This window comes from Mesoplodon densirostris, chromosome 10, assembly GCF_025265405.1.
Source record: "Mesoplodon densirostris isolate mMesDen1 chromosome 10, mMesDen1 primary haplotype, whole genome shotgun sequence".
Taxonomy (NCBI): Eukaryota; Metazoa; Chordata; class Mammalia; order Artiodactyla; family Ziphiidae; genus Mesoplodon; species Mesoplodon densirostris.
The window spans coordinates 32465130-32492955 of NC_082670.1; the positions used below are offsets into that span (position 1 = coordinate 32465130).

Here is a 27826-nt window from a genome sequence, read left to right on the forward strand (position 1 = left end):
TATAATACGATTCTGGTTTTGGTTTAAAGAATATACTGCATCCTGGAGGATAGCACTTCCACCTTGTAGGGTGTAGTTTCTTAGCTCTGCTCTAACTGTGCCTTCAGCTGGCCAATCCTTCATTCCATCAAGCCAGCTGCTCCTGGGTCATGGGGCACATGGTAAGACCAGTGGATGCCTTGGGTGTGAGCTCATTTGTACATTTCCTTGGCTATAAAATGTGTGCCCACGTTGGAGGCCATGTTATGTGGCATGCCATGGTGATGGATAAGGTATTTTGTACGTCCATAAATGGTGACACTGACAGAAGTGGTGAATTCATACCTAGAATATGTGTCTGTTCTCTCTCTCTCTCTTTTTTTTTTTTTTTTGCGGTACGCGGGCCTCTCACTGTTGTGGCCTCTCCCGTTGCGGAGCACAGGCTCCAGACGCACAGGCTCAGCGGCCATGGCTCACGGGCCCAGCTGCTCCACAGCATGTGGGATCCTCCCGGACCGGGGCACGAACCCGTGTCCCCTGCATCGGCAGGCGGACTCTCAACCACTGCACCACCAGGGAAGCCCTCTCTCTCTTTTTTTATATACGTTATTTTATGTATGTATGTATGTATGTATTTATTTATTTATTGGCTACACCTAGCGGCATGTGGGATCTTAGTTCCCTGACCGGGAACCAATCCCGTGCCCTGTGCATTGGAAGTATGGAGTCTTAACCACTGGACCACCAGGGAAGTCCCCGTGTCTGTTCTCTTGAGGATAAAGCACAGTCCATCCACACTGCGTGGGGCAGGGGGGCGGGCAATTAAATCAGTCTACACCCGGTGAGAATGGTACTCAATCAGGCTGTAAGTAGGATGGTCACTCAGCACTGGCTACAGCCAGATTAACCTCAGAGAGGGGAAGACCGTGTTATTAAGTCAAAGCATAGCTTCCATCCCTGCCATCATGGGTCCACTGAACAAGCCCTGGAGTGCCTGGGGGAAACGGCTGACCGCGGTCCAGCGCCTGTCACTTTGTCTACCTGATGACCATCCTTTCCCATGCTTTATTCTGGGTCATTGTAGTTACCTTGCCTTTGGCTGTTAAGCACTACCATCTGCTCTTTACCGCACCAGGATACCATTATTCTCATCAAGATCAAGGAATTAAGTTTCACTATCCAGCATTCCCCATTAGCATCTCCAGCCTACAGAGGACAGCCCGTCAGAGCAAGCCAAGGATGCTGGTGGCCCTTACCAATGCATTTCTTAATGCGTTGGTGAAGGGAGTGTTTTCCAGACTCCCTTAAAATACATGGCTAGGGGTGGCTAAGCAGATTGCACATAATAAATCCAATCCAGCATTCCCATCTCTCTGAGATTTTGGATTCCTTCCTCTATAGTATGCTAGGGAAATTGTGGCATTTCAAGTTTATTAACTCTAGGTTACCATTAAGTCCAGGCTTTAGTTAAGCAAGCTAGCAGACTATGAATTCCTCTCCCAGGTGCTCAAGCCACTACATGAAGTCCTAAATCCTGGATGAGCATCCATGGCCATGAGTTTGGACAAACTGGATGTTACATTCCACGCTCCTGAGTCTGTTTCCCTTCGAACCCTCTTCCACACATGCTCCTGTGGCTCCTGCCAAGGCAGTTTACTAGGGCCTGTGACTCTTTCTGTCTGGGGGCATTCTCCTCTTAGCGTGGGCCTTGAGCTTCTCCACCCAGGCTGTGCTGGGATCTAACTCATGAAGGGCCTGGGGCCAGGAGGGATGGAGGCAGGAAGGGTTCTGAGGCTGATGTCCCAGGAGACAGGATCACGACAAGAGGAGATTGTCTCTACAGGCAAGACACTTCAAAAGAATTTAGGAGTTCAGAATTAGCCTTATTCATGTCGGTCCAAATGTCCCCATCTCAGGGTCCCACCCCTTCCCCATCAATGCCTTCACCTTAGCATAAGAGACCTAGAGGGCTGAGGTTTTTTTGTTTTGTTTGGCCGGGCCGTGTGGCTTGTGGGGTCTTAGTTCCCTGATTGGCAGAGAAAGCTCGGAATCCCAACCACTGGACCACCAGGAATTCCCTAGAGGGCTGAGTATTGAGTCAGCCATATGAACCCTCTCTGTAGGAGGTGAGGGACCTTCAAGGTCCCATCAAGGAGTCTTAATTGCTCACTCACATTCCTCATCAGGCACTGGTAACTCCTGGTTCTCCTTTCCCCTGCACATGTTCCTGGAGGCCATCAGAAGCCAAATGACTCCCCACCATAGTGAAGAAGGGCCACAGCCATTCCATCTCCCATCTCCCCGCCCCAGCAACGCAGTACCCTACACTTCATCCCATGCCACCCCCAATGATAATTTTTGTTTTTCTTTTTTTTTCCCAATGATAATTTAAGTAATAGTGATACCTCTGCATGCAGTGCATTACCTGGGTGCATTTCCCCCACTGCAAGGAGGTTTCCTTTACTCCCTGAATTTTTTTAAAAAATTTACTTATTTATTATTTTTGGCTGCATTGGGTCTTCGTTGCTGTGTACGGGCTTTCTTTAGTTGTGGCGAGCGGGGGCTACTCTTTGTTGTGGTGCGCAGGCTTCTTATTGTGGTGGCTTCTCTTGTTGCGGAGCACAGGCTCTAGGCATGCGGGCTTCAGTAGTTCTGGCTCGTGGACTCCAGAGCACAGGCTCAGTAGTTGTGGCACATGGGCTTAGTTGCTCTGCGGCATGTGAGATCTTCCCAGACCAGGGCTTGAACTCGTGTTCCCTGCTATGGCAGGCTGATTCTTAACCACTGCGCCACCAGGGAAGTCCTGGACTGCTTATTTCAGTTGACACATGACATTGTTACCACACCAGGCACTATACTGCATTACTTATATAAGAAATTCTGTGATACATATATATCATAATTATCATAATAATTTACTTCTGTGACTTTTTGGTAGGATGTGAGCCCCTTGAGGACAGGGGTCTGTATACTAAACACTTGGCACTGTGCACAGCACATGGCAGGCTCTCAGCCAATGCTTGCATTGAGTTGAATTCAGTCTTTTCTCCTTGAGTTTATAATAATAGATTCAGTCAGGCAGGCATTTAGTTAAAATTTTCTTTCTTTTCTTTTTCCAGCCCCATCCCAGTAATACTAATATAAAACTTTAACATACTATTGTACGTTAATTTATAATTGTAACAGGGTATATTCCTTGAGGGTAGTCAAAATTTTTTTTAAATAAATTTATTTACTTGTTTATTTATTTTTGGAGGTGTTGGGTCTTCGTTGCTGCGCTTGGGCTTTCTCTAGTTGCAGCAAGAGGGGGCTACTCTTCGTTGCAGTGCGCAGGCTTCTCTTGTTGCAGAGCATGGGCTCTAGGCACGTGGGCTTCGGTAGTTGTGGCTCGTGAGCTCTAGAGTGCAGGCTCAGTAGTTGTGGCGCATGGGCCTAGTTGCTCCATGGCACGTGGGATCTTCCCAGACCCGTGTCCCCTGAGTTGGCAGGCAGATTCTTAACCACTGCGCCACCAGGGAAGTCCCTAGTTAACATTTTCTGAGCACTAGGTCTCTGCAGGTGCTGGTCTGGGCACATAGGGATACTAGATGTGTAGGACTCATGGCCTAAGAGTATGTGGATGAGCAAGGGACTGTGGGAGCGTAGAATAAGGATCAGTTCATACTGATGGCAACGATGGGAGGGGTGGGCCCACTGAGAAGCCTTTGAAGGATGAATTGGGCTCCAATAAATGGGGGGGGGCAGGGTGTTTCCTGTTGAGATGCAGTGTTGAAAATCATGGGTGAAAGATGTCTAATGGGTTATAAATGAGCTCAGGGGTGTTTGGAGCCTGTCTCTACACCTAGAGGTTGACATCTGGCCTTGCCACCCCCTACCGACGTGACCTCTTGGCTTCTGAGGTCCTCGCTGATGAAGGCTGTGGACGGGCCTGGATGGGAAGTGTCTTCCCCTGCCTGTGGGCTTACTCGATTTTCCTTCTTTTGCCTCCCTGCCTTCTGCATGCACATCTGTGGCAGGGCACAGACTCAGAATGGCTGCCCACAGGGACAGGGGCCTCTGTGCCCCATCAAGGGGAGGCAGCCTGGGTTACGAGTCAGCGGGCTCAGGTTCCCACCCCAGCCCTGTTACTCCTTTTCACATGCTCGGTTTACCTCTCTGTATATAAGAGGATTATGGTCAGTGATGTGTGAGGTCCCTCCTGACAACCCCTGATTCCTAGACTTGTCCTGTCCGTACTACAGACTTGTGCTCAGGAGATGAAAGAATGCAAGGGAAGAAAAAAGATGACACTGAGACAACTCCCCACTTCCCAAACACATACATATTACTGTCCCTAATTCTGAGGAAATTTGGTCCTTACTGAGCCTGGGAGGACACCCAAGGTTGGTCTTAATCTCATAAAGATGTCTTCATCTTGCCCTTGGCTGGTCGGAATGGTGGAGCAGAAAGCCAGAGTCACCCAGGTAGGATGTTGGGAGTGGAACTGGGGCCAAGGACATCTGAGAGAGAAAGGGAACCTGGTAATTTAGGAGGGAGTCCAGAAACTGATGCAGGCCACAGAGAGAAAGGTGAGCTCTTCCTTCATTCAGTGTTCGGTTAAAAACCCCAAATGGAGTACTGCCATTCAGCTCTAGTGCTAAGCACCTGTAGTTAGTGCAGATCCCACAAGTTCAAGAGCACAATCCCCAACAAGACTGCTCTTAGTTCAGGTGCCAGCTGCAAGTTCAGAGGGGTCCCAGGCCACAGGCACTTCTGATTCACTGGGTACAGTTTGGGGGATCCCACAACCCCCTTCAGTTTCAGTAATTCACTAGAACAACTCAGAACACACAGCTCAGGAAAGTGCTATTCTTAGGATTACAGTTTTACAGAGAAGATACAAATCAGCAGGACCAGCCAAATGAAGAGGCACATAGGGCAAGGTCTGAGAAGGTCCGGCATGCAGGGCTTCTGTGTTATCTCCTCGTGGAACCATGGCACATCACCCTCCTGACACATTGATGAGTTCACCAACCAGGAAGCTCCATTGAGCTTTGTGTCCAGAGCTGTTATAGGGGTTTCATTATGCCGGCATGGGTGATTAAATCATTGGCTGGAGGCTGAACTCAATCTCCAGGCCCCCTTCCTGGACCCCCCATGGCTCAAAGCCCCAACCCTCTTCCCATAACTGGCCAGCCCCAGCCCTGAAACCATTTAGGGGCCACCATGAGTCACCTCCTTGCAATAAATTATCAAGGCCCACCATGAATATCACTTCTAATACTTGGGAAATTCCAAGGGTTTAGTCTCCCCCTAAGGAACCAGGGACAAAGGCCAGTCAAATTCTTTGTTATACAACACTTATTTTGGTCAGTTTCCTCCAGACTGGCTTCTCAAGCTCACCCCTTCCAACTTTTCATCTAGACGAATTTTTTTTTTTTTTTGCGGTACGCGGGCCTCTCACTGCTGTGGCCTCTCCCGCCGCGGAGCACAGGCTCTGGACGCGCAGGCTCAGCGGCCATGGCTCACGGGCCGAGCTGCTCCGCGGCATGTGGGATCTTCCCGGACCGGGGCACGAACCCATGTCCCCTGCATCGGCAGGCGGACTCTCAACCACTGTGCCACCAGGGAAGCCCTTGACAAATTTTTTAAAGTTATTTTTAATTTTTCTTTTATATTGGAGTATAGTTGATTTACAATGTTGTGTTAGTTTCAGGTGTACAGCTAAGTGATTCAGTTATACATATACATATATCCATTCTTTTTCAGGTTCTTTTCCCATATAGGTTATTACAGAATATTGACTATAGTTCCCTGTGCTATACAGTAGGTCCTGTTGATTATTTTATATATAGTAGCGTGTATATGTTAATCCCAAACTCCTAATTTATCCCTCCCCCCACCCTTTGGTAACCATACGTTTGTTTTTGAGGTATCTTGAGAAATTTCAAACCATTTAGATTCACCAGCTCTTAGCAATTTTGCCACATTTGCTTGCTCGCTCTCTCTTTCTCTCTCTCATGACATTTCACCCATAAATACTTCAGCATGTATCTCCTATGAACAAGGTCATTCTCCCACACAACCAAAGCACAGTTACTGCACCTAATTTAACATTGATGTAACACTGTCATCTAATATACAGAGTATGTGCAAAATTTCCCAAGGGTAAAATGTCCTTTGTAACTGATTTTCCCCTCATTTTGCTCCAATACAGGAGCAAAATGATACATGTATATCATAATTATCATAATAATTTACTTCTGTGACTTTTCTGTGAATTTTGCATTTTTCACAACTCCTTTAGTCTGACATAGTTCCTCAATCTTGTCTTTTTCTTTCTGTCTTCGTCTTTTAGGGTATCAACATCTATAAAGCATCCAGGCCAGTCATTTTGCAGAATGTCTCTCACTTTGGTTTGTCTGCTCATTTTCTCCAGTTTAGATTCAGAGTGAACACTTTTGGCAGGAACACTACAGAGGAGATGCAATGTCCCTGCACCTGTAGTGTCCCTGCAGTGCAACACTTCAGGAGGCAGATGATGCCAGTTTGTCCGATTAGTAGTAATTAAGCTTTGCTTACTTGATTAAGGCGGCCTGTGCCAGATCAGGCTAGCTTTCGATAAACTTAGAAACCTGGGTTTTATTGGCATTGGCTTCCCAAGCAGCTGGAGGGAATGTAGCACTCCTGGCCTGCCTTCATCTTCTCTTCTCCCCTCTGGGAAAGTCTGGAATAGTCCTGACGGCAGGAAATGGGGAGAGAGTGGCGAGGCTCTGCAGTGGTGTCCTTTGTTCCCAGTTCTCCTGAGACCACTGGAGACATCTCCATTATTTTCTGTCTGGTGCTCTGGAGCCTGGGATGGAGGTTATCTCCGCGCCCTCCCCCCACCACGTGTCTATGCAGTAGTCTCAGCGCATGCATGAACGCAGGTGTGCGCGCGGTGCCCGGGCGACTGTGCAAACTCAGGTCTTTTTGCTTGCATCGGCGTGTCGGCAGGCACGTTCCATTCTGTGCAAGCCTTCCCGTGTTCTAAAGCATTCCATGTTGGAGGCTCTGGGGCGGGTTAAGTGGTGTATGTGTGGGTGAAGCGTTTCCGCGCGAAGCATGTTCTCCAGTGCTCCCCGCTCTCTGGGCCGCTTGGTACAGTCTACGCCCCCCTTCACTTCCTCCGACGGTGGTTGCACCCATCCCTCCCGGAAGCGTTCAGGCTCCACTTCCGCCATGGAGCCCTCCGGCAGTCAGAGCGGACCTGGCGCGGCTCCTGCACCTGCGGACTCAGCCTCGGCCTCGGTGACCCTGGCGCAGCTCCTGCAGCTGGTCCAGCAGGGCCGGGGGCTCCCCGGCCTGGAGAGGCGCCACGTTGTGGCGACCCTCGGCGAACCCACGGCGTCCCGGCTCCCGCGGAGGCCCAAGCCCTGGGAGGCCTCGGGCTCCGCCGACGCCCCCGCGCCGCCCTTCCAGACCCGGGGCCACAGGCCCGACGACCCTCCCTATGGGCAGAGGACCCTCCTGGAAGAACCTGGCTCCGGAGAGGCTGCGACAGCGCCTTCCTAGATGGCACATAGTGGGTTCCTGAGGCTCGAGGTCCTTTGCAGCTGTGAATGAAAAATGTTACTGCCCTATCAGCAAAGGACGCTGCAGCCATCTAGCCATCAGCCAGTACTGCGGCCCCGTCGGCAAACCCTAGGGAACCCAGGATGGAGACAAATGGGCCGCCGGCTGCCAAGCCCTCAGCCACTGCAGACACTACCAACAGCGCACCCTGAGGGGGCTCAAGATGGGAAAGAACAGGATACTGGCCTTGGATAGCTAAGGCGTATATCAAAGGCAAGGTGTCACTGAGCCCAGACTCTTGCATCTACCTGTTCACAGAAAAAAGCTCAATTCATTAACGTGGGATGTCGGGTTTTCTTTAATTAACAGTAATCTTTTGATGTTCTGACTACCTGATCTTGTCGCAGAACTCCTATCTATCCTTCAGAGCAGTCCCTCAGAGCTATCTGAGAGGCTGCCTCCTGGGCTTGCATCCTCAGAAAGTCTGCCAAATAAAATAATTCTCAACTTTGAGGTTTTGCTTTTTTTTCAGTCCACAGTTTTGGTGACCATGGAGGGAACCAGAGTAGACTTCTCCTCTTCGCCTGAACTCTACGAGGAACCGGACCCTTGGTACTGGCAGAGTCCTCTTGTGCCCATCCGCCTCCTTGGAGAGTTCATACGAACTTGGGTGAGTCTCCTGGTTCTTGGATCTCCTGATTATTGGTTGATTATCCTGAGTTTTATTTGGCAGTGTCTAACAGATGCCTGGCTCCCCATTTGAAAGACATTGGGGAGTGACCTCCCTAGTTGAAAGATACTAGGGGAGCCCAGTTGAAAGACACTGGAAGAAAATGCCCGCCAGCTGAAACATACTGGGGGAACCCGGTTGAAAGACACTTGGATTTGCTCAGTTGAAAAGATATTTGGGGACTTCCCTGGTGGTCCAGTGGTTAAGCCTCTGCGCTTCCGCTGCAGGGGGCACAGTTTCCATCCCTGGTCAGGGAACTAAGTAGCCACACCGCGCGGCCAAAGGAAAAAAAAAAGTACTGAGCAGTCTGGGCTGAATGTTTAGATAAGAGGGTGACCTGATGTTTTCCTCAAATTGGCTACCTTAATAAGAATTTGTCAGGATAAAAGTGCACTAGTAAATTTTATCCCCGACGAATTCAACTTTAAAACGGGAAATAGATTCTCTCAAACAAAAACGAAGGGCATCAGAAAACCAACCTCCGGTTAACACTCCAGCCAGATTCATGAATGTACGGAGCTCATACTTGCAAGTACCTACTTAATTGAGAGTCAAAGGAAATCTCACCCTGAAAATGACTCAGATTGGGCTCATTTATTGAATACGCATTTAAGTTAGAAAAAGCCGACTTGATAAAAACATCTTTTCAAAATTCTGACCTTAAAAAAACAAAAATAAAAGCCCTTCTGGGGGAAGTTTCATTTCTCTTCCTGTGTCTTTGAGATGTAAATGTTCTACCTGATCTTCCAGCTTTTTGCGTGTATGGCTTTTGAGAACTTGGTCTCGGCCATCCAAAAGGTGCACATATGGTGTACGTTTGGCAGCCAATCAAATAGACTGGGATTCTGAGCAGTCTTTTGTCTGGCTGTACCAACTCTCGGGGATTTTTTTGCCATCTTAACCTTCATTGCGTCAGCCTGTACAACAAAGGCCTTTACTTTCTTAGACTGTTTGTGGGAATAAACTTTCTGGATCTTGTTTAGGCAGCAGCCTTCACACTCTCTTGTGGGGAATGCCTCTTGCATCTTATTGGTTTGAGTCACTATTAAGATACATCTCATTAATGGCCAGATGATGGAGCCTTTAAATTGGAAAAACTCTGAATTGGTAAAGTTTTATTGAACTCTCATTATAACTAGCTGTTTTATTAGTACCTATGAGGGAAAAAAAAACCAAAACAACCCCCCACCCCCAAAAAAATGGTTTGGGAAGCCTTATTGTGGTCTCTGCTTCCCCTCAGTGGGTCTTATGGATAACAATAAAAACAATAATTAATTTTAATTAGGTTGATTAACAGGAAAACAAGAAAAAGGTGAAGGGAAAGTCTAGGGACTTTTTCCCAACAAGTTGGAAATTTTAAGGTGGTTACTTAAAAATGGAATAAATAAAACAGACGTTAATGGGATTAAATTAAAGGTTTGATACAAAACTACCTAAGGTTGGATGGGCCAGAGGGACCCACCATTGGTTCCCAACATTAAAGGGCCCCAAACAAGTCTGCTCTATTTACCCCAGTTTAAAAGAATATATTTAAACGGCTGGAAAAAATTACACTGAGATACTTGACCAACAGTTACTTGGGGCAACAGGCCAATTAACCAACTTAAAAGATTGACAAAAGCGCCTGAATTCCTTGGTGCCCACTGGACCACCAGGGGAGTCCCTGTCTTGCAAATCTTGACAACAGAAATGTAAATACAGCTCACAGAAACCTGAGACTGAGCCTAATTAATCAGAAAGAACCTGAAACCAAGGAAGAAAAAAAGGAAAAAGTGGCCTTTTTAAACTCAAACAGCTGGAAAGTCTCCCTCAGCCAAAATCTAATTCATAGCCTCCTTAAAGTTTTATCAAGGACAAATACAAATCTTAAAAGTCTTTTCCATAAATAGTAAAGGCTTAGTCATATGAGCAAGCAAATTTAATTCATTCCAAGTGTTACTTATAAACTAGTAAGTTTATATTGTAATAACTGATTCATAACTAAGTTTTTTTTTTTTTTTTTTTTTTTTTGGCTGTCCGACACAGCATGTGGGACCTTAATTCCCCAACCAGGGATCAAACCCGTGTCCCTTGCAGTGGAAGCTTGGAGTCTTAAACCACTGGACTGTCAGGGAAGTCCCAATAACTAAGTTTTTTTTTTTTTTAACAAATACTATTTTATTCTTTACAAAATACATAGTGATCTTAAGGGTACAGGTCACAAATTACAAACGGGAAAAGCACAGGGAAAAGTTGAGACAAATGCGTTAAATGACAACAAGGTTGTGTTCACTAGAGGGGTGGGATAGGGAGGGTGGGAGGGAGACGCAAGACACCTAGAGGGGTGGGATAGGGAGGGTGGGAGGGAGATGCAAGACACCTAGAGGGGTGGGATAGGGAGAGTGGGAGGGAGACGCAAGACACCTAGTGGGGTGGGATAGGGAGAATGGGAGGGAGACGCAAGAGGGAGGAGATATGGGGATGTATGTGTATGTGTAGCTGATTCACTTTGTTATACAGCAGAAACTAACACACCATTGTAAAGCAATTATACTCCAATAAAGATGTTAAAAAATGACAACAAGGTACCCATTAATACGGAATCCATTTAGAATAAAACAGTTATTTGTTAGACAAGGCCAAGAGGAGGTACCTTGTTGAGTAGAAAATGCCAGTTACCTAGAAATATACTTCTACCAAGAAGTAGAAAAGTGTTAGTAGTGTACCTAAATTAAATCATAGCATATACAGGTCCGGTGTTCCACAGTACAACCATTGGTTTTAGGCAGGAATCTGCGAGAGACTTGACTGCCTATCTTGCTGGAAGAGGAAAGCCCCAGGACTGATTAACTTCCCTACCTTCCATAAAGCTTTGTTCAGGTGACTTTGGAATGTGGTGTCAAACACCCTATTCATTTCTGCCGCAAGTTCCCGCAAGTTCCCGCAGAACAGACACTGTGGACTCATCACTGGAATTCAGAATCCGCACAAAGAATTTATTCCACAGTTCACCACCTTTTAGCTCAGAAATATTTTGGCTAAGTTTCCAGAGGCACCCATCCCAGAAGACCTGCAGGTGTTCCTTGAACAATAGTAAATGTGCTAAATCTGCTATACCAAACAGATGTACCTGGTAGGGAGAAGAACAGTTAGCCAGGATCTTTTGTCCTTCCAGGATCTGTACAGTCTGAAAGCCGCTGAGGTTAAAAACGTCTAGCTGCGCCCTAAGGTCAACACTGTAGGAAAAGTCCACTATCTTCAAAGCTTGATTGTTCTTATTACAATCATAGGGATCGTGGATTCTGTTTCTAAGAATCAGACTCCTTGGACTCAAGTCACCATGGACTATTTCTGCTTTGTGTAGTTTCTCCACCATTGTCAAGAGGTTATAAATAATCAACACTGTCATTTCATGGGTAATAAATTCACTGTATTGAAGAAGACCCTGAAGGGTGAAGCAGTTTATATATTGGTGCCAAACGATACAGCCATCTTGGTATTGTTACCAGCTACACAAATTATCACACTCCTTATTTAAACGTTCCTTTAACTTGAAGTTGATATAAAAGTCCCATGGGACAGGTTGAGAAGATACCTTTATTATGGTTAACTCTGCAGAGTTTCTTGGTGTCACCCAGAATAATTTGTGGTCTTCGCATAACAGGTATTCTTGTTTAATGCAGTAATCCTCATTATCTAATTCAATTTCCTTCTCTGTTTCCAAATTAGGCATTGGTCTAATCTTCTACAAAAAACTCTGCAGAGGTACTCAGCTGTGGTTGGGATGTTAGTAGTTGTCTGCGATACTGTGAACACCAGGGTGACTGAGTAGGGCTGTCTGTAGTCTCACTAATGAGCTCCAGTTTCTCAGGAATTTGAAGACATTTGATGGAGGAGGTGCTTGTAACAGGCAGAAGATCCAGAGAACCCAGAGGAGTGTGTGGCTTCACGGCTGTCTTCAATAATTGGGCCCCAAACTGCTGAACTCCACACTCCAGAGGCCCTCCTTTCCACATGCTGCCTCTCCCCTTCTGTGCAGTTCCTCCCAATAACTAAGTTTTAAAGTGAAGCTATGAGATCTCTAGTTTTGTCTGTTTATGTGTCTGTGTGTACATTATTACGAGACATTATTATGAGATGTATGTACCTCTAGAAATATTATCAAAATTAAAATTTAAAAAGAGCTCTATATAATTGACTTAAAAGTAAGGTGTTACAAACTAAATATTTCTAAATATAAAAGAAAGTGGTCGGAATGAATTTCAGGTTTATGTGATCTAAGAAATATTCAATATTAACATCTCGTTTTTAAAAATATTTTTTTATTGACGTATAGTTGATTTACAATGTATTAGTGTCAGGTGTACAGCAACGTGGTTCAGTTTTATATATATACTTTTTTTCAGATTCTTTTCCTATAAAGGAAGAAAATATTGAGTATAGTTCTCTGTGCCATACAGTAGGTCCTTGTTGGTTATCTATTTTATATATAGTATAACACCTGTTATTAAAGCTAGCTTAAGCTCGCTGACTTAATTAATATAGACATGTCTTACTGTATTGTACCTAGGTTTACTAAAGTCAAAACATTCATGTCTTTTTTTTTTTGGCTGTGTTGGGTCTTCGTTGCTGTGTGCGGGCCTTCTCTAGTTGCGAGTGGGGGCTACTCTTCTTGGTGGTGTGTGGGCTTCTCATTGTGGTGGCTTCTCTTGTTGTGGAGCATGGGCTCTAGGCACACAGTGTTTGGTAGTTGTGGCTAGTGGGCTCTAGAGCACAGGCTCAGTAGTTGTGGCTCGTGGGCTCTAGAGCGCAGGCTCAGTAGTTGTGGTGCACGGGCTTAGTTGCTCCACGACATGTGGGATCTTCCCGGATCAGGGCTTGAACCCGTGTCCTCTGCATTGGCAGGTAGATTCTTAACCACTGTGCCACCAGGGAAGCCCCGCATTCATGTTATTTCTGTTACAGACTTTGTCAACAACAACAGCAACAAATTAACATGGTAGGATAATATTTTCATAAGTTATAAAATGAAGGTAAATGAGATAAGAGTTTTCAGGTGAACTCTTTTAGAAATAATTATGTCTTGGGTATGTCTGTCTAAAATAGTTTCTCTAGATTTTTGGTAACTTGCGTTTTGCTAAGTTAAGTTAAATGATGGGAATTTATTGAATGTCCAGGTTGTTTCAAATGAGGTAAAATGCTGAAACATTAATTGCTAAACAGGTCTAAAGTTAATCACTTTATTCTTCTTAGGAAAGGAAGAACTAAAGATGTCTGGGTTTATTACAAACATACCTTGTACCACATTGAGAAAAGAAATTATTTTGTGTGTTTCTAGAGGTTATGGGGTACTCCAATTGGAATGCTGGTATGACAAACAGCTTATAATTACTTGCTGCTTGTTGGTTTGTGCTAGAGATTAAGGTTTTTAACAGTTAAAATTGTAGTATGTAATTAGAACTACTAAAGATAATAAGGGAAATATTTCAGTATGCAAGGAAAGTAGGATGTGTGTTTTCAGCAAAAGAAGGTATGAGGAATGGAAGTACATTTTGTTAAGGGGAAAGAATGATTTTGTCCTAGAGCTGGTTATTTCTGTATTAAAAAAAATAAGGGGCAAATTAATATGAATACAGAAACTTGTAGAAGATTTGTAAAAAGGGAGCCCTGAAAAAGGAGTTTTATACATGGTCAGGCTCATATTAGATTCAATTTAATTGTGTAAATGGAATTTGTTACTAAAAGTAGACTGGTGCAAGACTGGATTTGGTTCTCTCTTTTAAGAGAATAAAGTTTTCTTGAAATACTGCTTTTGGTAACAGATTTTGTGAGCTTTTTTGCCTTTAAGTGATCTTTTTTGTTTTTTGAAATTTTTTATCACTTTGGTTAAGTGAGTATTGTTTCACAGTGACCTGTGATCCTATTTGACCAAGTGTTAATATTTTTGACAAATATCCCAAATATCAAATTCTAACAAAAGTTCTTTTGACCTCTGGCTAACTCTGGGATGCTTCAAAGGAACCCTAAGACATCTCAGAGAGGAATATTAAACTAATTAGGCCTATTTGGTATGTTAAATTACTTGAGAAACATTGTCAAATGATTGGAGATGAACCTTAGTTGTATGGATAAATGTTATAGATATTCCAAAATTTATGTGAAATTCCTAAAATTCTGATATGCTCTGGTATAGTGTTATCAGTCATAATTCTAGTTATTATCTTAAAATGTTACATGTCACAGAAATATCCAAGTTTCTTGCCGATTGCCTTGTAATCAGATCTTTAACCATGCCATTTAAGTCTTGTCATTTATAGACAATCATTGTTTTACTCTGATGCTTTTATAAAATGAAAATCTTCAAGAAAATTCATAAAAAGGATTTCTGACAAATACAAGTTTCTGATAATTTTTGGATCATACCACTGAACTAGGTAAGAAATTACAAAACTCTAATGGAAAACCTGAACACTTCATCCAGATCATCAGAAATTAATTACATGGAACTGAATGAACTGATAAACATGATTTATAATTTTATGACTTTTTCTGTAATATCCTGGCTTTTAATCTTTGTTTTCTAGAAAAACCTTTCCTCTTATGCCATGACCTACAAAAAGTTGATAAAGTATACCTTTATAAACAAAGATGAAACATTTATCTTTTTCACTCTACCTAATCCTTACAGAATTTGGCTTCTCCAGCTGGGTCTCCTGTGGACTTGATGGTTTATTACAACCAAATTACAACTAGTTATACTAATCATTGTTTTAATTTGTTCTCTTCATTTCCAGATTGTTTATGCTTTGTGTCTCTTTCTGCTGTACTATGACCTGATTAATGTTACTAGCTTTATTACTTATCCCATCTAGTTTATAAGATTGTCTCTTGCATTACCCAATATGTAACCAGGTCTCCAACAAAATTAATTATGGCTAAACATCTTGAGGAAATAGATCAATAATTGTAACAGTGTGATTCTAGATATGAGAAGAAGCAACAAGGGAAAACATTTCCTGGATCATAATAGACTAGTAAGACAGGTGATCCAGAGAATTTTAGATTATCAACAGGGCCTAATCCAAAAAAAGTTAACACATTGAGTAGGCTATCAACAGAATCTTTGCCTGATCTAGGAATGAGCCTTCCTAGCACCATGGGACAAAATTGGTCATGAAATGTCTCTCAAATGTTGGTCGAATTTTATTACTAAGGAGAAGCACTGTGGGTGAAAAATGTTGCCTGCCATATCAACAAACAAAGGATGCTGCGGCCATCACGCCATCAGCCACTACAAACGCCCCTGACAGTGAGCCCTGAGGGAACTCGAGGAGAGACAAACGGGCTGCCACTGCCAAGCCCTCAGCCACTGCAGCCACCCGAAGGGTGCACCCTGAGGGGACTCAGGAAGGGAAAGAAGAGGATACTGGCCCTGGACAGCTAAGGTACATAGCAAAGGAATGATTTCAATAAGCCCAGACTCTTGCATCTTCTTATACATAGAAAAGTGTTAAATTTGTTAACTTGAGATGTTTGGTTTTCTTTAACAGTCATCTTTTGATGTTCTGACTACGTTTTTTTTTGCTGCAGAACTCCTGTATATCCTGTAAAGGCTGCTCCCTTACCTCTTTGGAGCGGCCTCTCAGAACTATCTTGAGAAGCTGCTTCCCAGGCTTGAGTGCTCAGAAAGTCCACCAAATAAAACATAATTCTCAACTTTTAGGTTGTGCATCTTTCAGTCGATATAACTCTGAGATCTGGAGGGTGTGACTGTGTCCTGCATAGACTAGGACCCTGGATACTGGCCACTCTGCTGTTTCTCTTTTATGCATTCACCACCACCTATCAGCTGGACTTAAGCCTTCTGGGAGCATCACTGTGGTGGTGGTTGTTTTTTAATTTATTTATTTATTATTTTTGGCTGCATTGGGTCTTCATTGCTGCGCGTGGGCTTTCTCTAGTTGCGGCGAGCGGGGGCTACTCTTTGTTGCCGTGCGCGGGCTTCTCATTGCAGTGGCTTCTCTTGTTGCGGAGCACGGGCTCTAGGCACGAGGGCTTCAGTAGGTGTGGCTCGCGGGCTCTAGAGCACAGGCTCAGTAGTCGTGGCGCACGGGCTTAGTTGCTCCGCGGTATGTGGGATCTTCCCAGACAAGGGCTCAAACCCGTTTCCCCTGCATTGGTAGGCGGATTCTTAACCACTGCGCCATCAGGGAAGCCCCACTGTGGCTGTTTTGTATTTGTATCTCTAGACAGTGAGCCTCAATTAAAAAAAAGAAAAAAAATGTAATCCTGTTTCAGTCCTTATATGTAATTGAAACAAATCTCATACTTTACTACTTGCAGTGCATAGATGTTTTTATTTTTAAAATGCTACTTAGGACACACTGAACGGTTCTGACCAACTGGGAACGATTTCTTAGGAGTGTAGAAGTTAGTGTTTATCTCCCGATTCAGCTTATTCTGGTGGTTGTGGAAGTGAATTTGGGATCCAAGTGGCATTTTTATTTCAGACAGCCATTCTCCAGATAGGCGGTGAAAAAAAAGGTTTGGTGAAAACACTTGGCCCCAGAATGACAACAAATGAAATCTCAAAGCATAAAAAAGAGCCAGTCAACAACAATCCCTAGAACCTTAGGCTCTAAGAACCAGCTGGGTCAGGCAAGGGGCTAGAGGCTCTAGAGCCAAGGAAAAGCTTTAACTACCTTCTAAAGTCAGTCTCTTTAAATCAGCCGCATGGCTCACTGCACCTACTATTGTTTCCTGAAACTAGGTCTTTTGTTCTCCCTACACCTAGAACATATCGAGTATTTATGTTGACTGTCATGATCCCATATTAGCACACACTAATGGGACTAATTTTCCCCAGAAAAAAGGATAGTCCCATAACTTGTTCAGGGAATGGTATATAACATGGTACACAATACAGAAGAGCATAATTTTTAAAACTTCCTTTACATAGATTTCTAAGTTAAAAACTGTTGTTTTGCTTAATACTCTTAACCATGGCAGGCAGACAGGCTAGACTATATTAGCCCCATTTTATAGGCGAGTGGAAACATTTCCATACTTAGTATATGACAGATCTGGGATATAAACCCTGGGCTTCCACACTCAACTGCTCTTTTCCTGTGACTTTTTGATACATCATTTTAAAGTAATCTGACTTCACAATGCTTTACAGTATAAGAGTAGCATCTATAACATCTAATTCTGGCAGGTTCACTCTTGAGCCAGTTAACTGTGAAATAAAATTCATATTTCATGGAAAGAGAAGAAAAATTTAAACAAAAAATCTTCTCTGCCTTTTGGCCTCCTCTCTCCCACCACTGCGCATTGTGTATCTTGCATTATGCATTGACCAAACCTTTACATCGGCAGAAATTTCTACTCAACCATAAAGAGCAACATTCTCCTAAGACAATTCCTTAAAGGTAACATTCCTTCTTGATAAGGGGTCACATGGTGCTCAGATGTGGATTATGTAAATTGTCAATAATATGTCATTTGATGTACAGCCCTCCTCTGTCTCAAAAAGCATATATAACTGTATCTTGACTTCTAATGGGAGGAACAATTCTCAGGGCTTTGTGAGATGCTCTTCCTGGGTTATAATCCTCAAATTTGGCTCGAATAAAATTTTCCATTTCTTTTTTAGATTGACTGATAAAAATTTTTCATCGACATATGCTTGGTGTAGTCAGCAGGATATCAGAGACTCCTGCCAGAGGCCACCGGGAGTCTATGCAGAACAAGTGCTCGGTGCCAGCATGGGCCCATTGAGCCCCACCTGCTTCTCAGCGCTCCCCAGGTGTTTTTGGTGGGTTCTCCTGATATTTGGATCTCATTGTTTGGGTGTTGATCCTAAAAATTTTATTTGAGCTGGTTTTCACTTAAAACTTAGAGTCTTAAGGGGCACCAGTGCATTTCCTAGGCACCTAGGGGGTCTGGGCAAGAGGCCCAGGGAAACATGTGGCTGGGTTTTTGTTAAATTTGGCTTAAAAAAAAAAAAAGTAGATATATGGTCTGAACAAAACTTTTGCTAGTGAAATCAGGGACTGAATTATTCAGCGCCAAAGAATAAAGGGACATTTTGCTCCTTCCAGCCACAAGCCATCCTCAGATGACTGAGGATCTTTGGGAAGTGTCTGAGGATCAATTTTCATGACGTGTAGCAGTCCCATAGGGAAACCCCATTACAGTCATTAAGTAAGTACTGCTCATCCAGGCGGCGTGACAGAGGCTGATCACCTAGTGTTCCGAGCACCCAAGATGGTTTTAGGCTGTCATTGGGAGAAACTGAGCCACCTAAAAGAAGTCGAACCAGGGAATTCCCTGGTGGTCCAGTGGTTAGGACTCTGTGCTTTCACTGCTGGAGGCCCAGGTTCAATCACTGGTCAGGGAACTAAGATCCAGCAAGCCACATGGTGCAGCCAGAAAAAAAAGGTTAGTATCTGCAGATTTTGGTAACTTGAAACTAAACCAAGGTAACTTATGAGAATTCTTATTCACTATCCGGGTCATTTCAAACAGGATACAATTCTGGAACATTAATTGCTGGGGAGGTCTAAGTTCTTAGAAGAGGAAAACTAAAGCATAAGCATCAGTTTGTCAATCAGGAAATGCCGATATGACAAACAGCATTTTAAATTTTTTTTTGGCTGCGCCATGTGTGGCATGCAGGATCTAGTTTCTTGACCAGGGATCGAACTTGTGCCCCCTGCCATGGAAGCTCAGAGTCCTAACCACTGGACCACCAGGGAATTCCAGAGAAAAATTAAGGTTTTAAGGTTAAGAATTATAAGGGAAACATTTCAGTATGCAAGGAAGTAGGATGTGTGTTTTCAGCAAAGAAGGTATGAGGATTGAAAATGCATTTGGTTAAAGGAAAAAAGGTTTTGTCCTAGAGCTGGTTGTTTCTGAATAGATACAGAAAGTTGTGGAAAGTTTGTGGAAAAGGAACACTGAGAGTTTTGTGCATGGTCAAAATTGGCTGAGATAAGATTGAACTTAATTAAGGAAATGTTTTAAAGGTAAAGTGGTACAAAACCTGAATTTGGTCCTCTAAGAGGACAAAATTTTGTTAAAATATTGAACTGCTTTTGGTAATAGATTGTGAGTTTCTTTGTGTTTAAGTGATCTGTATTTGCCATTGAGATTTTTTTTTTAAGTTTATTTTTTTGGCCATGCTTTTGGCTCATGGGATTTTAGTTCCCCGACCAGGGATCGAACCTGGGGCCCTGGCAGTGTGCGCAGCGAGTCCTAACCACTGAACCACCAGGAAGTTCCCTGCTATTGAGATCTTTTATCGTCACGCTGGTTAAGTGAATTGGTATTGTTTCACAGTGACATGTGATTCTATTTGACCAAGTGTTTTAAAACTTTTTGATTTTTTTTTTTTTTTTTCTCGGTACGCGGGCCTCTCGCTGTTGTGGCCTCTCCCGTTGCGGAGCACAGGCTCCGGACGCGCAGGCTCAGTGGCCATGGCTCACGGGCCCAGCCGCTCCGCGGCATGTGGGATCCTCCCGGACCGGGGCACGAACCCGTGTCCCCTGCACCGGCAGGCGGACTCTCAACCACTGCGCCACCAGAGAAGCCCTGGCAGGCAGATTCTTAACCATTGCACCACCAGGGAAGCCCAGTGAGACCCCTTTTAACCAGCTAATTAATGCTGCCTGTTCTGGCCATAAATAATCCTTTATATTAGATGTTGAATATCAGGTAGCTCCTAACAGGAACCAGTGGATTTATGGAACAAGTTTATGACCTTGGCTCTCCCCAGTAGGGAGATTCACAATTGGTTTCCCTTGGTCACTTACTTACAGGCAGCCTTGGAAACAGTTCCTGCCAAGCTGTCAGTCTGCCTTTAGTGCAGGCACACTGGTCTCTTATCAGTTTTCCAATGGTACTACCATTTGGCCGTGATATTTAATTCACCTGATGACCCATGAAGAGTCAAACTTTTGCTCTGAACAATCTTCTCTCCCAGTTTAGAGGAAATAGATACTACAAAAATGGTTTGGTTCAGAATTTTGGCTTGAACTTTTGCTAATAATTGCTCCTCCTACTACCAATTTAAATGAGTTTGTGGAACTTAGAAGGTGATAGTTTCTTGCCTTTCACACTGTGTCATTTGCTCCTACTAAGATAATGATGCTTGCACGACTTGGAACTACAGATCACATCTATAGTTTTCTATAAAATTATGTACATACACAACGTACATGCAAGGAAAACTGGCTTAAGTACCTTTTTGGACAACTTGGAATTGGCTGTCAATCCTTGACAAATATTCTGCCAGTATAACCCTCTAAGAGAGAACCGGGCTACTAGGACCCAGCATCAAGGGACATGATGGACACTGAGGCGGGCAAGCAGCCCCCTAGCTTGGAGGGACCAAACATTTGGTCACCTCATGCTTTCTGTCAAAAGATTAATGATCAACAGGGGCAAATTACAAGATACATATCTTATGGCAAGACAAGAAAAATTTAAACAAAAAATCTGTGCCCTTTGGCCTCCTCTCGCCCACCACTGTGCACTGTTTTATCTGCATTATGCATTGACCAAACCTTCCCCATCAGCAGAAATTTCCACTCAACCATAGAGAGAAACGTTCTCCTAAGACAACAATTCCTTAAGGGTAAAATTCCTTCTTGGTAAGAGGTCACATGGTGCTCAGGTCTGGATTATGTAAATTGTCAATTATGTCATTTGATGTACGACCCTCCTGTCTCAAAAAGCTTATACAACTGTGTCTTGACTTCTAATGGGCAGAACAGTTCTCAGGGCTTTGTGAGATGCTCCTCCTGGGTTATAATCCTCAAATTTGGCTCGAATAAAATTTTGTTTCTTTTTTAGATCAACTGATTAAAGGCACAGGGGCTCAGCAATCTACCACCATGTTCTTAATAGGAAACACCCACTGGCTTGAAGGGAAAAAAAGCCACCTTGGTAAGCCATGGTCTTCCACAGGGCACACAACCAGAGGAAACTAGCCAGGTCAGAGCCTGTGTGACCAATCCTGGTAGTGCAGGACTTCTTCACATAAGGTGCCTGGGTCCCTGAGAAAGATCTACAAACACCCTGAACTTCCAAGAAAAAAACTGGAGTGTATGCATGTTTTCCTGGGGAAAGGGTCCTCCCCTTCACATAGATCCAAGAGTCGGTTAAAATCCTGAGCTAGAGAAAAGCACTAAGCCAGTTGCAAAGATGATAAGGAAGCTACAGCCAGCCAGTCGGAGAGCTCACTAAGCCATCACGGAAGTTAGAACACAGACTTACAGCAGACAACAGGGCACTGGTATTTTTTTTTTAGAGCATTGTTTTTGTACACTTCTAATTGTATTTCAAGTTCTTTCCAAAACAAGGCCCTTGGATACCCCAGGTTCAATATGCCCCTGGGCCTGGTCCACTGCTGTCTTGTATTCATATGTGAGTATTCGTTCGTTCACCAACATTAAATCCCGGAATAGGTGTGATAAAACAGGACTCCCTGCTCCATGGCACAGGTCCTTTGCTGGTTTCAGAGGTGGACGGCGGTCTTTCCAGAAAACACACAGGAACTTTTTCTTGGAACTGAAGTGGGATGAAAAGTGCCTGCCCTGAACATCACCACCTTTTCCCTGACCCTTCCCCTCCAGTTTCTGAAGATACAGCAGAAAATAATCTTGCTTGAAGATACTGGGTAACAATTCCATAAAACAAAAACACATGCTTCCAATGCACTGTGCTTTCAGATATGCTGAGGAAGAAAAACACAACTTCATTAATTCAAATGCAACTTGGCACCTAAGAGTAATCACAATAAAGAGCAATTTCAAAGAATTAACATTCCTTCAACAGAAGTGATGATTTACATCTTCAGGTCCTTTTAGAAATTAGTTTTCAATATTATTCTCTCTCCATCTCCAGCTAAATGACCACAGCAACACAGAAGGTTTTTTGGTTAGTCAGTGTTTTCTGTCCTGTAACTCTTGGGGTGCACAAAACCCCATGCCCTAACCAGGCATTCACTGTTACAAGTATCTCCATCCATTAGACTTGGGAATACCAGCTCCCCTAACCCGAGTTATTCTCATACACTCGTAAATGCAAAAAGATCTTTTAAGAGGCAAGGCATAGCCCAGCCAAAGTCAGCCCAAGGGCAGTTTTCAGCCCTGCCTTACCTGGGTTTAGTTCAGCTGCCGGATAAGCTGATTGATGCGTTCACCTCGATAGCCAGGTGAGCCCATTTCCTTGAGGAAGCCCACTCTATTCTTGGTAGCGTGACGGGCCACTGAGAGTTGGAAAGGGCGCAAGAACCCTGAGATCACCTGAAAATTCTTCCCCGGAAAGGCAATTTCGTGAATGAGGTCTTCCAAGCAAATGACACCAAACTTCCCTAAGAAACATAAGGTTCGGATTCCTTTATTCAACATTTTCACAGCACACACAGTGAGGCTCTTATGTGCCAGAGCTCGGCACTCTGGCAGGCTCTTGGGACTCTTTCTGCTCTGACTCCTAAGGTGTTCACTCACCCAGGTGCTCCTCAATCACTGTGTTGTCTGTCAAAGGGATGATTTTATTCTTGACCTTGGCTTGTCCACGTTTCAAGATGAGTTCCCGAACTGACTTCAAATTTGGAAATCTATGTGTGGCAGAGTAAAATACAACCTCAGCCACCTCCCCACGACCACCGGGCACACTGTATTACACTGGCCACACAGTCCAGCAGCCTGGCTAAGGATTCTACCAACCCCCCTCCCCAAAGTGTCCTGTAACATGCTGCAGCTGGGATGCTCAGAAATTCACCTGAAGGAGGTGAAAAACCCAAGCGGCCCTATGTAATTAGAAATTAAAATTTATGCATACAAATGCTCACCAAATAAAGATATTTATTTTCCAGGCAAAAATACGTCCTGGCTTACAATTTAGGACTTTGGCCTTAAGTGACCCTATTCAAGAGTTTGAAATGAAATCCAAGCCTTTTTCGGGTTTTACTGTTTGAAGGAATACTACCTAGCTCTGCTTCAAGATTCCAAGAATTAATCTGTCCTCTACTTGTCTTACTCAGCCTTAGCCTACAACTGACCAAGCCCTGCCACAGTCCTGTTCAGACCATTATCAGCCGCTCTGAGAACCCCTGCTCTACCCGCCCCATGTTCTGAGACTCTTAAGGCTGGCAGCTGATTACTGATGACTGTGGCCACAGCAAAATGTCCCCTGGACACGGCAACATGAGCACTGGAGGACAGTACCCTGTGCCTCCTAATGTTCTCAACCTTCTCAAACGTGAATTCACACAAAAATCCATACTCACCCCCAGGTCACATAAGGTTCCACTATACGAAGGGTTTTTATGGTTTGAGGAGTTACTTGCATAAAGACGCCACTGAACATCTTATTCAGGCGAAGTCTTGCAATGGTCCTCTGCACCAGTAAACTCACCCCATTAATCCTGAAATGAACACCAGAGGAAGTCAGGCTCTGTCCAGCAAGCACCCATGAAATGTCTGCCACTACTGGGCACCCAGAGGGTAGGACACAGACCGTGGCTTACAAAGTGCAATTGAGTGGGAAGCAGCTATGTAAATAGATCATTTCCATGCTATGTGGAGCAATGCCTGAGGTGCTAAGGGAACAGAAATGGTCCCTGAATTTGTGTGGGTGGGGGGTTGAACACATCAAGCTAAGGAAGCCAGGCTTGCTTCTGTGAGCATTAAAAGCTATGGAAGATTTTAAGGACTTCCCTGGTGGTCCAGTGGTTAGGACTCCGAGCTCTCACTGCCGAGGGTCTGGGTTCAGTACTGGTCGGGGAACTGAGATCCTACAAATCACGCAGCAGGGCCAAAAAACCCCCAGAAAAACCAAACTATGGAAGATTTTAAATAAAGGAGACATGATCAGATTTGTTTGGCAATCACTGAGGGAGCATATAAAACAGAAACAAGAGCATGACACCAGAGTCTGGGAAACCCAGCTAGAAAGCTGGTGTGCTAGGCCAGGAAAGAGATTACGGCAGTGGTAGGAGACTCATACATATTTAAAACCACAAGTGACTGATTTGGGTGACTGGGAAGGGAAACAGAGGCAGAGCTGTATGTGCTGATAGGAATAGGTAAGGCATTACTAAACGCGGAAAAAGCTTTCCGTACTCTCCCCAGCACTGAATATGCTCCATCCACTCGACCCTGGTTCAGTTCCTTGAAGATGCCTTGATCCCCCACTTCAGGACTTTTTCCATCTGTGCCTGGAAAGCCTTCCCCCAACCCTTTCATGTTTGCAGGTCTCATCAAGTTCCTGCTTCCCAGTGTCCCAAACCATGACACACCACACCGAGGGCCCCTTGTCCCCACATCCAGCACTTTACCCTCAAAGCAGTCAGTGTATATTTTCATGTCTGTTTGCTTAAGCCCAGTCTCCCTAATCTTGAAGACAAAATCTATGTTTTGCTCAGCCCTGAATTCCTAGCACAACTTGCATTAATGGCTTAAGGCCTAGTATCTCATCTCCCTACAAAGGCCCTAAAGCTGAACCAATAGTTTTGCCCCAGCCTCATGAAATCCAGCAAGTTCCCTACCTTTCGATGCGTAAAACAAAGGCCAAGGAATGTTTATCTGGCACTTCCAAGCCATGAGGTTTCACTTCTAGTCGTCTGAGTCGCACCCTGTCACGTAGTTGCCGCCAGGAATCATGTAGGAACCATTCTAGTCGCTTAAACTTGATCTCTTTTCCTTTCCTCTGCTACAGAGAAGGCAAACCATCACCATTTTATGCCTCTAGTCATCTTTACTTCCACAACAGTAATTCATTAGTCACTACTGATAAAGCTTATTTCCCCCTATGTTCTGGAAAGGGGCGCAGACAAACATCCTCTATTCTTATATAGTGGAAAAACCAAAATACCCGAGTGAAGGTGGAGTTGAGAAAACTTGGGAACTTATTGGTAAAAGTCCCTGCTAAATAAACAAAAACCCAATTAATTTACATGCTGTCAGCCAATGTTTACCAGCAAGTGTTTATGGAACCTAACACTGTGTTAGGCATCATAAAGTTCACACTTGTTTTGTTACCTGCCTCCAAAATACGTATTTCTCCAAAAACATTTAGCAGATAGCAAAAATCGTTCGGTATATTAAAAAAGTTTTCTTTCAGGTACACAAGCATGTTTGGTCTCTCAAGTCACTTGGTATGAACCTGGAACTCTCCATTCACTTTTTCCTTAACTTTATGCCAGTATTTTGTTTGCGGAAAGTGATACATATTTGCTAAGCAAACACAAGAACCCTATACCTTGTATAATCCAACCAATGGGAGAAGAGAATGTCAGTACCAAATCTAGTTCAACACATGCTGGATAAATAAAACTCATCAAATACAAATTCTAATTCCCTCCACCTGGTTCTCCACCATTACCTCCTTCCTTTGCAAAAGCGCCTGCTTTGCCTGGGTGGCTTTCAGGGCCTGATAAGCCTTCCTCTTTTTCAGGAGATTTTCTGGAACCAAAGGGATCTTTTTTCTTGGCCTGACACAGAAAATGGAGACGAGCGATAGTATTAAGTAAACAAATCTTCAATGGATTTCCAAAAGATATCCTGGGCTTCGGGAAACATTACTGTCTTCAAATTACTAAGGACTGAGGCGCCTCTGAAATCTGTGGTTTCTGGCTCCAGTCTTCAAAATGGACCCCTCACATTCCCTCGTCTCCAAAACCTTTTAAAAAGTCATGAACCCCTTAACCACTGGTCCTCATATACGTCAACGGAGCTTTTACTGCCGCAGCTTTATAGACACCATCAGCAATGAGATTCTGCCCCATGGGGCTGGGACGGGTGAAGACCCATCTGTAGGGGTAACACTTAAGCCAGGCTGGAGGAACCCACTCTCCAGCCCCGCTGTCTAAAAGTCAATCCTCTCCCCTTGAAGTAACCCGAACTCGACTGCAGCCCCCTCCGCCCGCCCACCCACCGACCCACCCAACCCCTACGGCTCCTTACTCCTTCCTCTGTAATCTGTAACCTTTCCTATTCTCTCCCTTCAGTCCACAATTATCCTTATTTTCCGCCACCGAGAAATAAACACTATGGATGGCACCGGATGCTCGAGATGCCAAGCCAGAGACTCAGTGCCCCCAGTACTTACTCTTCCGCCGCCATCTTTCCAACTCTGCAGCTACTGCTCATGCGCAGCCCCACCGCGTGGGGGAAGAGAGAAACTTCTCTGTTTACTCGACCATAGAGACGTCTACTCTAGCCCATGGAGGGGCGGTCCGGGCCGTTTTAGCGGCAGTGAACAGCTGAGGTTTTGCTAACCCCGATTCCCGCCAAAAGTTGCACAGAGCTTCCTTCGCACCGCTTCGAAGCTTTTTAGAGCCGTGTTATCTTCAAAACACAGCCTTTTTTATTCCAGCTGTACTCTCATAATGCTGGAGGCCGCAGTGTAAACAAATAACGAAACGCTTCCCACAATGCACCGACTTCCGGTGGGGGGTGGGAGCTGCTCCTCCAGTTTCCGCTCGCTGGGCTGTACGTTTCCTTTTCTGGGTGGGGCGAGCTGGGGCTATGGTTTTGGCTGTCAAGTGTGGGTGGAGGTGAATATGGACTACTTAGGACGGTGAAAAAAGGCAACTCTGATTCTGTCGGCCTGGCTCCGTCAGTGGGTCCCTGAGCAAGTTCTTTAATCCCTATGTCCCTTCGTTTCCTTTACCCATTAAATGGACATAATGATGGATCTTGCCATAGCCTTAGGCGAGTTATATGAGCTTCTCCATATAAAGCGTTTAAAACGAAGTCTGGCAGTAAGCAGTTAACACTTTGTTCATCATTATTGGTGCTGAACCGAAAACTAGAAATTCCAACTTACCAAGTCCAGACCTTCCCTCATATACTTTTTACCACCTGCCATATGCTTCCTTCTTTCCCGGTCTTCATAAAACAATGAAAAGTCCCGTCCTGTTTTTTTCTGAAACCTCTAGAGCAGGCGCGTCTCAAGCATTAATGTGCATAGGAGTAACCTGAGGATCTTGTTAAAACGCACATTTTTTTATTCAGGAGGGGGCGGGGTCGCTATTCTGCACTTTAAACATGCTTCAAAGTGATGGGGATGCTTCACGTCTGTGACCAGCAGGGTTCTTGAGTAGGCTCTATCCTCCTGAATTCCTTCAGCAAGTTGTTATATTTTTAACATTTCTTCGCCATGATACTAGGAGAGCAGAGATCATGCCTGCCTTGCTCATCACTGATCCTAAGAGTCTAGCACAGGTTTTTCAGTCTCGGCACTATTTGCATTTGGGGCGAGATAATTCTTTGTAACGGAGGTTGTCCTGTGCATTGTAGGATGTCTAGCGGCATCCCAGGCTTCTACCCACTGCATGCCAGTAGCATCCCCACCCGAGTGGTGACAACAAAAATGTTTCCAGGCATTGCCAAATGTCTAGCACAGTATGTATATTTCTCTTAAGGTATAAGGCAATGTCATATTTTGACAGTGCTTACAGGCATATCCACAGACTTTATCCTGTATTGTTTGGCTTGTTTTCCTGATTAGACTGGCTTCTCTGGAGACCGAGAACTTGTCACATACTTCTCTGAATCTTCTCCAGCACCTCTCACAACAATGGGCACCTGC

The 27826-nt window shown here is 44.3% G+C and overlaps 2 protein-coding genes and 1 pseudogene across 2 annotated transcripts; 1 reads left to right on the forward strand and 2 right to left on the reverse strand.

The window, feature by feature from the left end:
* The first annotated feature begins 7179 nt into the window (after positions 1-7179).
* C10H6orf226 (chromosome 10 C6orf226 homolog) lies at positions 7180-8023 on the forward strand. Its single transcript, XM_060109647.1, has one exon. It carries the CDS (start codon positions 7180-7182, stop codon positions 7510-7512), a length of 333 nt encoding a protein of 110 aa, XP_059965630.1. The 3' UTR covers positions 7513-8023.
* Positions 8024-10859: 2836 nt separating this feature from the next.
* LOC132497896 (mitotic checkpoint serine/threonine-protein kinase BUB1 beta-like) lies at positions 10860-12349 on the reverse strand (annotated as a pseudogene).
* A 9167-nt stretch (positions 12350-21516) lies between these two features.
* Positions 21517-26642, reverse strand: RPL7L1 (ribosomal protein L7 like 1). The gene is made up of 7 exons (XM_060109646.1): positions 26342-26642; positions 25616-25724; positions 24780-24943; positions 23520-23657; positions 22738-22847; positions 22387-22601; positions 21517-21962 (listed from the first exon to the last, which is right to left on the reverse strand). Exons 1-6 carry the CDS (start codon positions 26380-26382, stop codon positions 22393-22395), a joined length of 771 nt encoding a protein of 256 aa, XP_059965629.1. The 5' UTR covers positions 26383-26642; the 3' UTR covers positions 21517-21962; positions 22387-22392.
* Between the last annotated feature and the right edge of the window lie 1184 nt (positions 26643-27826).

Excerpts from the sequence above, each read along its gene's own strand:
- C10H6orf226 (XM_060109647.1), top strand. The coding sequence starts at position 7,180 with ATGGAGCCCTCCGGCAGTCAGAGCGGACCTGGCGCGGCTCCTGCACCT.
- RPL7L1 (XM_060109646.1), bottom strand. The coding sequence starts at position 26,382 with ATGAGCAGTAGCTGCAGAGTTGGAAAGATGGCGGCGGAAGA. Across the intron at positions 24,944-25,615 it reads CGCTTTTGCAAAGGAAGGAG|CAGAGGAAAGGAAAAGAGAT; the intron begins GTAATGGTGGAG and ends CCTTCTCTGTAG. Across the intron at positions 23,658-24,779 it reads TTTGTTTTACGCATCGAAAG|GATTAATGGGGTGAGTTTAC; the intron begins GTAGGGAACTTG and ends TGTTCATTTCAG.